Raw genomic sequence first — 12,303 nt, 5'->3', positions numbered from 1 at the left:
TTCTGTTTTAACTTCAACGAAGTGAGAATGTTTTTCATTGTCACTGTGAATTCCAAAAGAAGAGCTTTATAGAGGTAGCTAGAGAACATTGGATTTGATTTTGTTTCTCGACGTTTGAGAATGGTCCTTGAATCTGGTAGCCAGTCTCGTGAATCTTGGTTGGTGAGTTTTCATTTTTTCATTGCTTCCTTTTCTTTTCATTTAGATTTTCGACATGTTTTAGTATTTTTACTTGCATGTGTTTTCTCTAGAAACACATGCAAGTAAAATGCAAGCAAATAAGCAATAGATCACATAACTTTTCGCAGTAGAATTTTTACGGTCTTGTGTTGGACAACGATATTAATTGGTATATATAAAAACCGGCAACTACTGTGGCACTGTGATAAGCACTTTTGCATTTGTAACCATTGAAGAGTATCCTTCTTGGTGTTGTTTATGGTGTTCAACTGCTTGATTTCCCACTTTCTTTGTAGTACTTTCATCATTATATTGTGCATATGCAATAGTTACTTTATTAACCTGGATACATATTGTCATACTTGCAGAAAGCTTACTCGACCACACTGTTGAGAGCCTATCAGAGCTTTGGTGTTGTTTTTGGCCGACTTGAGCATTTCACCTGTCTATGTATTCACAAGCACATTCTCAAGGAGGACACGCCTTCAGGACAACGATGATGAGATCCTTGGGTTACTTTCTTTGGTTTTCTGGACTTTGACTCTAATTCCTCTCTGCAAGTATATAATATTTGTTCTAGGAGCAGATGACAATGGTGAAAGTACTTCCCAATACTTAGTCTATGGGCAATCAACTCACTGTTTAAAATAGTGAGAGAAGAGACTTTGCTTTGTATCTAAGATTTTTTTTCACAAAAAACAGGTGGAATCTTTGCTTTGTACTCACTACTCTGCCGAGACTCCCAGATGGGCCTTCTGAACTCTTCCGGTGCCGCAGAAGGTAACTTATCTGCTTACAATTCTGAAAATTCTGTGAAGGAAAAGAACAAGCTTATTAGTAAAACAGCACTTCAAGAATCATTGCAGTTCTCGCATTTTACTACTCCTAGCTGTACTCTTGGGTACTAGTATGCTTATCAGTGATGGTATTTTGGCCCCATCAATCTCTGGTATGATCGTTATTTCCTAATTAGATGTTCCCTTTACTTGATAAGAACCATTATAACATTTATGTTTTTTTCCATGGATCTAGAAGTGTGCCTTGTCAATATCAGATTGTTAGTAAATATTTGCTATACCTTTTGGCTAACATTATCAATTGCACTTTCTTTTTTCTTGTTTTAAGTCCTTTCTGCAGCTGATGGCATAAAAGTCCACGCACCTTAGCTGCACGATAGTAAGTAAAACTAGCAATCTGAATGTCGTGAACTTATCAGCATGCTAGTCGCACATTTTCCTTTATTAGCTGCTGAGATGTTGTCAATAAAGTGTTACTAATATACAACTAAAACGTTTATTTATTTATTTTTGTCTAGGATTTACCTAATGCATTTGTGATTTGTGTAAGATCATATATAGTTTTATACTACGAGAAAAGAATACTACTACAGTACTACTGCATTGTTAATCGATCCAAATCCCATATTAGTTAGTATCATTGTTATTAATCCCATATATATAACCAAGAAAGTTTTAACGAAAATATATAAGTTATGGAGGCCAGTCTCAAACCAGAGCATTCCCAATGCAGGTGGATATGGAGGGTTTGTGACTTTATTCACCTCTTTTTTGTTCAAAACTTTTTCCCAATGCAAAGGTGAATATGGTGGTGACTATTTTCCCAAGTCAAAACGAAGGTGAAACTTTCAACCGAGATAGTGGTTGAGTTGTAAACTTCGGACGGGATGTTGGATTCCGTCTCGTGTTTTTTTTTTGACATAATGTTTCATTCCGTCTCGCATTCGACTTTTTTTTCGTTTTTTTTTAAAAATTTCAAATGGGATGTTTCATTCCGTCCGGAGCGTTTTTTCGATTTTGTCCATACGGAATCTAACATCCCGTCCGAGATTAATATTCATCTTTGCATTAGGCAGCCTCACCTTGTTTTTCACTAAAACGGTGGAAAATAGAGAAAATACTGCTTACATGAAGGGTGAATAATAGTCCACTACATTGGGAATGCTCTCATTTCTTCAAACAAAGAGGGGTAATATCAGAAACTAAATTTATTTCCCAGATCCGACCGTTAGAAAACTTGAAATTTAAATATAAAACGGTCATATTTTATCTTCTTCTTCTCCAAACATCACAATTTGCTCTGCTTCACTAAAACCACGGAACCACCCCTCATTTCTCTCAACAAAATGATGTCTGAACAACACCCAAAACATTATTCACAACATCCACTTCACCAAATTGCAGAAAGCCCAACTCACAAGCTTCTTCTCAAACAATGGCTTAAAGAAGAAGAACTAATACTTTCTCGTGTTGCACTTAAAGAAACTCAAATCGACACCATTCGCAAAGAAATAACCCAACTTTACTGCTTCTACTTCCTTTTCCATTCAACTGTTCTTCTTCTACTCTTCAGTTCAAAAGAACCTAACTTTGAATCTTGTCATAGATCTTGGATACCATCTCTTTGTTCTCTTCTGTGTTCATTGGTTATAATTTGGGCTATAAGGTATAAGACTGCTGTCGAAACTCATATGGAGAAGTTGCTGGAAAGAGAGAAAGAAGATGGGATGCTTCTGGGAAAATGTGTTGAGGAATTGAAGAAGAAAGGAGTGGAGTTTGATCTGTTGAAGGAAGTTGACGCGCTTCGAAGGGCCAAGAGTTTAAAGGTTGAGGCTAAAATTGTGAGAAGATGGTCTGGAAGAGATTTTGTTACTTTGTTTTTTATTGGGGTGTCTTGCCTTGTTCTTGCTCTTACAAGGGTTGTTTTGTGTAATTAGTATATTGCTTGAAAAGGGTTGTTGACGAATCGAATCGATGTTTGCGGTTTCTAGGGACGGAATGTGATGATATGCAGAACGTTTTGTTCTGGTTTTGAATGTTGAATGATAATGACAATGTTATTTTTTGTTTTTAAGGTTTTGATTGTAATTTTTGATTCCAAACTTATCCATTTATTTAAAATGGGGCATTTAGGACAAAATGTTTTTTTGCTAATGAATAATTGCCTTGGTGTAGTCTTTCAGCGTTCATTGATGTATGTTTCAGTTCAATGAATCATCTTTGTTATAGATCCCAGAGTAATGTAGGTATGAGCACACAATCTGCTAAACTTCTGTTACCTGCATTCACACTAGAATTATTGTTTTTCCTTGGCGCTTAGCCACCTTTGCGGTGAAGTAAAAGAAGGTGGTAAACATAAAGAATGCTTGGGTATCTTATCTCCAATCTATAGAGAATAACTTTTAGAACTGCTGGAGAATATAACAAAAAGTACCGGCTTGGGATAATCTGGTATCTCTGTAAGTGTTTGTACCCGTCTGACAGATAACTCAGTTCAAAAAGACATTCATTTTTCAAAATCTAGAGGTATCACAATGAAAGGGAGAACCAGAGAATATATCATCAATGGAACGTTATAATAGGGAAATACACTGTAAGGAAGAGAAACATAGACCAAAAACCAAAGTACTAACGTATACTAGAAACAAACGCACAAGTGAATGAATGAGCATGCATTTGAGTCCACACTAGAGAGCCATCTACATCTCTTCAATGTACATGTTGACAATGGGCAAAAGTTTTGCCACACTTTAATGTCATCAAATCTGGCAGCTCGGAATTTTCCAGTTAAACCTGTAGACCATTAGAAGTTGTCTCTGAAGTAAGGATGCCCACTCCATCACCACAACTGGCTGCCTCTTTCTCGTTTATGCTGCTGAATCTTGGTGGGTTCGCAGGAATAGAACCATAGACTTGAGAACTCTATTACTTCCTCCCCTAATTCCATCATTATCAAAGATCCGATTTCACAGTTAAAAAATCGTCCTCAGTGGACCATAGGGAACTCTAAAAGATTCACAGTGACCTTGGCATGGGATAAAATTCGAAAGATATCGACAGTCAAGGAGTTGGTGGAAGTAAATGTGGAGCCGATACCAGTAGACCCTGCTCTCGTATCGGATTCTATTAATTTTTGTGGGCTGGGTCCTTTTATTTTAAGTGGACCGGATTCTATTAATTTAGATGGGCCTTGAGTTGTTGGGCTGGTTTCTATTATTTTTGTGTGTTGGGTCTTTTTATTTTTAAGTGGACCGGATTCTATTAATTTAGATGGGCTTTGGTTAGAGTTTGTTTTTGGGCCGAATCTGTTCTAGTTAGGCTTGGTTTAGTTATAGGGGCCGGTTCTTAATTTTGTGTGGGATGGGCCTTTAACATATTAAGTGTTTATTTATGTGAATCTATTTTAGTTGTCATGGGCCGGGGTTTTTGTTTTAGACTTTTGGCTTTAGTCTTTAGTTATCTTTTGGGTTTTAGTCTTTAGTTTTAGTTAGTTGGGTTTGAACCATGGCTATGACCATGAACCATGACCTTAACCATGAGCCAAGAACCATGAGTCTGTTGAACACAACTTTGACTGTTGAACGTTGACTTTGATTGTTGATTGTTGATCGTTGACTTTGACTGTTGACCATTGACTTTTTGATTGTTGACTTTTCAGACTTTTGACATATTGAACTTAGTAGACAAATCCAATAATAGGATGTTGTCGAAACTTATATAAATATGTTTGTCATTATATAATAAAGATTTGATGTGGTATTATGCAATTATATATATTGGTATTGATGGACTTTGATTTTGACTATGTGGCTGATAAGAACTACGAAGACTTGATTCCAATCTTGAAAGATTTGGATACGTAGACAGTTTTGAGCAAAAGTGCAGCCAATATATTATATATTAGTTAGTTGTTGTGATAACTATATGTATACAATGTTAGTACTTAATTGTGTACGTGATTGTGGTTGTTTAAAAGGTATTGAGGCATTTAATTAATTAATGTGTTATTCATAATTGAGAATTTTGATATATATAGTTTATATAATTGATATTAAGGCGAGATGAATGACTATTGTACTTGGAATCTTTACTAATAATTCTACTGTGTGAGAAGATATTTATTTTATGATGAGAATATTATAATGAATATGATAACTCTTGGGTGTTAAAAAGTATTGTAAAAAGTCTGGTGAAAAATTAAATGTGTTGCCCACATATTTAGATCTCTCCACACCTTTTTGATGAAAAGAAATGAAATGAAATGTTTATGACTAATGATGTCATGTGAAAAGCCGCCTTAGAGAGGAACTAAGACATTCACCTTGCAGGTTGACTGTATTCTTTGAGTGTACGGGAATGTAGGAATGGGTATTCCTTGAATGTGACGGGAATGACCCAAAGTATTCATTGAATGTGTCATGAATGACATGTTAGTGTTATGTTGGGTTAAATGTATGCATGCGATTTTGTTGACATTTTTCTTAACTAGGCCTTTGTATATTTTGCATAATAATGAGCAAGACAACGAGATTAGACAAGAAATTTCAAAAGTTTGCAAAAGCAAGGCGTGTGGCCAGGCACAAAAATAGGTGAATAATAGACGTGAAACTACTATCTCCTTTCCTTAAAAGGTTCGACGTTTTAGGTGATCATGAACTCACCTAAGTGTCCAGGGCCGGCTCAACCTTATAGCAAAGTAGGCCTCCGCTTAGGGCCCCGTAGCTCAAGGGCCCCCACAATATAATCCAGTCATTGTCCACTATTGATTTATTAGTGGGGAAATAAAGAAAAAAATTAAAACCAAAACCCACTATTGTTTTTCATTTATTTTTCACTGTTGGATAAACGTTTTTATATTGGCAAATTGGAAACCATAAAATCACGTTAAAGTAGTGTTAAACACTTAAACTCCTTCAGTTCCCTCGCCTTCTCTAACAAAAAAATAACACACCTCAATACTAATTAAAGTTCTTCATCACCCCATGACAAATAATCAAGTATATATACGCCAACAATTCAATCTTACATATATCATTTTTTTTGCTTCTATATGATTTTTCTCTATAATCTCAGCTCTTTCTCTCTCTCAATATTTGTTTTATTTGGTGTATAATTATTCTCAGATTCTCTCTCTATATTCGCAATTCTTTGTTAAATAAATCTATTGAAGTTTCAAATTTGTGCGAAGACTATTCAAGAAAGAAAAAAAGATAAAGTTTGGATCATATGAAATAACGTAAACAAATCAATAACATGTGTGAGAAAAAAAAAAAAAAAAGATATAACAATTTTTATTTGTTAAAGTAGTGTTAAACACTTAAACTCCTTCTGTTCCCTCGCCCCTCTCCAACAGTAAAATAGCACACCTCCATAACTAATTAAAGTTCTTCATCACCCCATAATAAATAATTAAGTATAACACCAACAATTCAATCTTACCTATATCATTTTTTTTTGTCTTCTATAGTTTTTCCCTATAATCTCTTTTTTTTTTTCTATATTTGTTTTATTTGGTGTAAAATTATTCTCGTATTCTCTCTCTCTTTTGCAATTCTTTGTTAAATAAATCTATTAAAGTTTCAACTTTTTTATGAAGACTATTCAAGAAAAAAAAAAAGAAAAAAGCTGGGATCATATGAAATAATGTATACAAATTAATAAGATGTTGTGAGAAAAAAAAAAATTAAAAAAAGATGTAACAATTTTTTTATTTGTTAAAGTAGTGTTAAACACTTAAACTCCTTCGGTTCCCTTGCCTTCTCTAACAAAAAGTAGCATGCTTCCATAACTTATTAAAGTTCTTCATCACCCTATAACAAATAATCAAGTATATATAACGCCAACAATTCAATCTTACATATATCATATTTTTGCCTTTTATGGGTTTTCCCTATAATCTCTATTTCTTTTTATATTTGTTTTATTTGGTGTATAATTATTCTACATTCTTTCTCTATTTGCAATTTTTTGTTAAATAAATCAATTGAAGTTCAAGTTTGTGTGAAGACTATTCAAAAAAGACAAAAAGAAAAAGTTGGGATCATATGAAATAACGTAAACAAATCAATAAGATGTTGTGAGAAAAAAAAATAAATAATAAAAATAAAAATAAAAATAAATAAATAAATATATATATATATATAACAAATTTTATTAGTATATATTAATCATAGAAGATTCCCGAACTTTGCTTAGGGCCCCAGATTATCTTGAGCCGCCCCTGCAAGATACGGCACACGGTCAAAATAACCTTTAAGAGACAAACACGCAACTGATAAAATTATTAACAACTGAAGATAGGCGAGGATTGACGAATGTTAACAAGTACAAGATGTACCTTTCTTGAATGACTATTTTCGGGGGTCTTATCAGAAGCCGAACTGTAATACTCAAGCATTTGCCATTCAGTTTTCGTTTTGTCCGAATGGGTTCCTTCAAAAAAGGTAAAGTTCCTCTTTAAACCAAGCTCGACACCAAGAGAATCCATTATACACTTTTAAACCAAAGCCTAAAGTAGAAAAAAAAATAAATTAAAGTAACTTTTAAAAGTCAACATATTTCCTTTAGTATTTTATCAAAAATACATTGAACTCTCCTTTTGACCGATTTACATCCGCAAGAATAACAAGTTTTTAGCTAAAAGGGATGACCAGCCATGACTTTTAAAATAACATAGCAAGAATACCTTCCACTATAATTACTAATTGTAAACTTTGTTTCAAAGCCATTTATGAATTTTATCAAAAAAAATATCAATCAACTCTCCCCTTTTGACCGATTTACATCTGCGCAATAACAAGTTCTTAGCTAAATAGTATGACCAGTTGACTTTTAAAATAACATAGCAGTAACACAAGTAACTATAATTACTAATTGTAAACTTAGTTTCAAAGCCATTTATGAAGTCAAATCCAAAAATATCAATCTGAATCCTGATGTAGGTTGATACTGACTGAATGCAAATGACATGGTAAACACATACAGTCTGAACTTTCCCAAGTAAATGAAATTTTTTTTGCAAGTGCAGTTATGGTGTAACCACAATAATAAGTAATAAATCAAAGCCTAATATGCAGGTTTGCCAAATCAGACAAACTCTCGAGGTTAAAATAGGAATTTGAGCGACAGGAATGTGAGCACAAAGCATTAGATTTCCATAACTATTATTTTTTAATGAATCTAAAAAGCCTGGTGGCAAAAGTAAAACTTAAAATAGGAATTTGAGCTCGCCATTGAATTACACCATAACTTTATTTTTTAATGAATCTTTGGTATTTTAGAAAACATCGCCATTGAATGGTACAGCACAATAATATTACGAGATTTAAATTAATAATCAAGGGATTCAAATGGTACAGCACAAATAAAACTCGCAAACCAAACATATATATGTGAAGAACAATAAGTGTACCTATCAATTGACATAAAATGGTATGTACTGATAGGCTAACAATATCAAGTGTATTAGTTCTCTAATGGTGACAACCATAACCATGTCTCAATCAACAATAAGCAGATAAAAGTGTACCTATATTTCATTGAAAAATGGGTGTAGACTGTAGACTTTGATTTCCATAAAAATGATTTCTTAAGGACTCTACAATCCATAAAATAAAGTACATGGAAACACAGTGAAAACCAGGAGCAAAGTGGTGGCATAAGTAATTGAAACTCTATATCGTCTTCGAATTACAGTCTTTCTTACATCGTAATGGACATGATCACTTCTTTCAAAGAAGCAACAACCCCCTCAAAATTGGTTTGACGTGATACACAAATATTAGTGAAATCACCGGCTATACGCAGGAATCGCATCCATGCCAAGTAATCTACATTACATTAAGCTCATTTCTTCCACAATATAACAACAAATTAAAGATCAATCCGGCTTCCATGTTAGCAATGAAGATCACATGGTGGAAACACAGTTCTTGAGAGTCGAGGCAGTGGTATGCAATGGTAAAGACCATAATGCTACTACTATACAATTATTTGATTTTTTTTTTTTTTTTTTTTTTTTTTTTTTTTTTTTTTTTTTTTTTTTTTATTATTATTATTTTGATAACTTAACAATTATTTGATTCGTTCAGGGAAAACAAGATAATTTTAACATTACTGCGAGAAGGAGAACCACTAAAAACACATCATCGAGTTTAGAGAGATCTAATCATATCATAATATCTAGTCCCTACTTATGTAAATATCCCTACTTACCACACACACTGGTAAGATCTAATAGTTTGGAGAGAGAGAGCACACCGATAAGTTTTTGTGGATGATATGCATAAATTTCAACATCTGTTATCCTCGACACCCTTTTAAAAAAATATAATTATATATATATACCACGTAAGATGCACATGTAGCCATGCAAGTTCCTAATCTGTGTGGGATGGACAAAGCCATGCTATCCATGCTATGCAAGTTCCTAATCTGTGTGGGATGGCTTAGGCCTAATGTGGGATGGACAAAGCCATGTATATGCAGTGTTATATATATATGTAGTTGTCAACTTTTGTTTTTTGTCTCGTATCTTTTAATTTTGTTTTTGGTCTCGTATATTTTAATTTCAATTTTCAATGGACCCAGATTGGGCCATTGGAGAACTTGTCACTGATGAAGAATTTAGTATGTGTTTGGTAAACTGAGGAAAGGAAAGTAAAAACTGGGGAAAGGAATAATCATGTTTGTTTGCAAAAGCTATGGAAAGGAATAATTGTATTGTTGGGTCATGGGTGTATTAGTAGTAAGTCCTATCTATCTATTTCCTTTCCTTTCCACAAAAATTTCAGGGGTTAGCTAAAGACACAAAACCTTTTCCATTTCTATGATTTTGTTTCCATATGGAAAAGCCCATTTCCTTTCCATGGATAAACAAACGCCTTCAAAACTATGGAAAAGGTGGACCACTCTTATTTTCCTTTCCTTTTCATAGTGTTTCCATCATAACAAACACACCCTTACAGACTTGACGAGGGCGTGTAACAAGCTATGGATGCTGGACCAGGGGCTCTTACCTACAGTAGACTATGAGCTAAACCTTGGGTGCGGTCCTCATATGTTTACATCGGTCAGCAACCATGTGTCCCATAGGAACCCCACCACCTAAACCAAAAGTGCGTTTATTGATGAGGTAATAGACACACGACCTTTCATAATGTACGTGTACAACCATTTAAGGAGGCACAGTATCATTGATTCCACGCGAACTTCATATAAAAACTGGCTCCTGAAATTCTGGTTTCAAGGGCGATATTCATGTGCTTTCAAACACATTTTATGCAGGGAGACCAAGCGCAGCCACTTCACTCGCCGACTGGAGACCACCGGCCTTCATCATTACTTACACTAGAAAGAGTTTTCTGAAACCGCAGGGCCTGATGCCAGAGTAGCCAAGGTGAAGTTTAGTTGGTAGAAGAGACCGCCCAAATATTCAACTCTGTTCCTCGGGACAAACATTGAACTGGAGATGTCGCTGTACATGCTAATAACTTGTGTTGTACACAAGACGGCGCAAAGCGGCAAGGTGAAGGTTATCTTAACTATGGGAAATGAATTTGTAGAGGTGGACTACCATTCAAACGGTTTTCAACTCGTCAGTGCCTATCCCGTGTCCTAAGCTATTTGTTCAAATTCTATTATTATTTACTATACTGCATAGATAAGCTGCATTCTATAAAGTTATGAATGTAGATTCATAGGCTTGTAGGGTCAGATATAGGCAGGGCCGGTTATACCTTATAGCAAAATAAGCAGCCGCTTAGAGCCCGCAGTCCAAGGGGCCTAATATATCCTAGCCCACCTACAGTTCTAAGTCAATTATTGTTTTATTGTGAAAAAAAAGTTCAATATTTGTTTTTCATTTATTTTAATTTGTTAGATAAACGGTTTTACATTGAAAAATTGGAAATTAGAAAATCACATTAGACCCCTTCGTTTCCCTAGTATTTTCGCCTTCTCCAATAAATAAACAGGCACGCCTCTATAACTAATTAAACTTCTTCAACACCCTATGACAATTTATCAAATTGAAGCCAATACTTCAATATTATTTATATAATTCTTTTGTCTTATTTGGTTTTTCTATATTGTTTAATTTAGTGTATAATCTCTCTCTCTCTCTCTCTCTCTCTCTCTCTCTCTTTTGTGTAATTCTTTGTTAAATAAATCTATTAAAATTTCAAGTTTGTGACATTGTTGTTTGGCTATGATCTGCTATGATGTTATAGGTGTAGGACATTTTTTTATTCTTCCACTCTTCCTCATGTATTTATGGTGCTTTATTGGAAATTAGAAAATCACATTAAACCCCTTCGTTTCCCTAGTATTTTCGCCTTCTCCAATAAATAAACATGCATGCCTCCATAACTAATTAAACTTCTTCAACACCCTATGACAATTTATCAAATTGAAGTCAACACTTCAATATTATTTATATCATTCTTTTGTCTTATTTGGTTTTTATATATTGTTTAATTTAGTGTAGAATCTCTCTTTCTCTCTCTCTCTCTTGTGTAATTCTTTGTTAAATAAATCTATTAAAATTTCAAGTTTGTGACATTGTTGTTTGGCTATGATCTGCTATGATGTTATAGGTGTAGGATATTTTTTTATTCTTCCACTCTTCCTCATGTATTTGTGGTGCTTTATCTTAGATCTCTCTGTATGTGAAGATCTCCCTCACAACACTCCTATGTTTCTACTTCACTTTGTATTTATGTTTTTTTTATCAATAAAATTCAATTAAAAAAAAAAGTTTGTGGAGAGACTATTCAAGAAAAAATAAAGAAAATGTTAGGATCAATTTTGACAATAATTGTTATCTTCTAAATTTTTTGTTATAAAAAAAAAATGTTTGTGGGGGAGACTATTCAAGAAAAATATATGTTAGGATCAATTTTTACAATAATTGTTATCTTCTAAATTTTTTGTTATAAAAAAAAATGTTTGTGGGGAGACTATTCAAGAAAGAAAAAAGAAAATGTTAGGATCAATTTTTATAATAATTGTTCTCTTTTAAATTTTTTGTTATAAAAAAAAATGTTTGTGGGGGAGACTATTCAAGAAAGAAAAAAGAAAATGTTATGATCAATTTTTACAATAATTGTTATCTTCTAAATTTTTTGTTAAATAAACTAAGCATTTGTATTCATATAAAATAATATAAACAAATCATATCGATCTATAAGATGTAACAATTTTATTGGGACTTTGCTTATGGCCCCGATTACCTTGAGCTGCCACTGGATATAGATAAGTAGAGTTTAAAACTGTGTTTTATAGCTTAAAAGAATAAACCATAGAGACTTTTTAGAAATGGTGTACA

General features: G+C 33.6%; 1 protein-coding gene across 1 annotated transcript; it reads left to right on the top strand.

The window, feature by feature from the left end:
• Window positions 1-2,023: 2,023 nt before the first annotated feature.
• Window positions 2,024-2,959, top strand: LOC147479055 (uncharacterized). Its single transcript, XM_086584995.1, has one exon. The coding sequence runs from the start codon at window positions 2,324-2,326 to the stop codon at window positions 2,912-2,914; it is 591 nt and encodes a 196-aa protein (XP_086441121.1). The 5' UTR covers window positions 2,024-2,323; the 3' UTR covers window positions 2,915-2,959.
• Window positions 2,960-12,303: the final 9,344 nt, after the last annotated feature.

The sequence above is a fragment of the Coptis chinensis genome, chromosome 9 (assembly GCF_015680905.1).
Source record: "Coptis chinensis isolate HL-2020 chromosome 9, ASM1568090v1, whole genome shotgun sequence".
NCBI classification, from domain to species: Eukaryota; Viridiplantae; Streptophyta; class Magnoliopsida; order Ranunculales; family Ranunculaceae; genus Coptis; species Coptis chinensis.
Note: the sequence above shows the minus strand (reverse complement) of the source record. Positions and strands in the feature narration are given on the sequence as shown.

Bases quoted from the DNA above. Each gene is read 5' to 3' on its own strand.
- LOC147479055 (XM_086584995.1), top strand. From the start codon at position 2,324: ATGATGTCTGAACAACACCCAAAACATTATTCACAACATCCACTTCAC.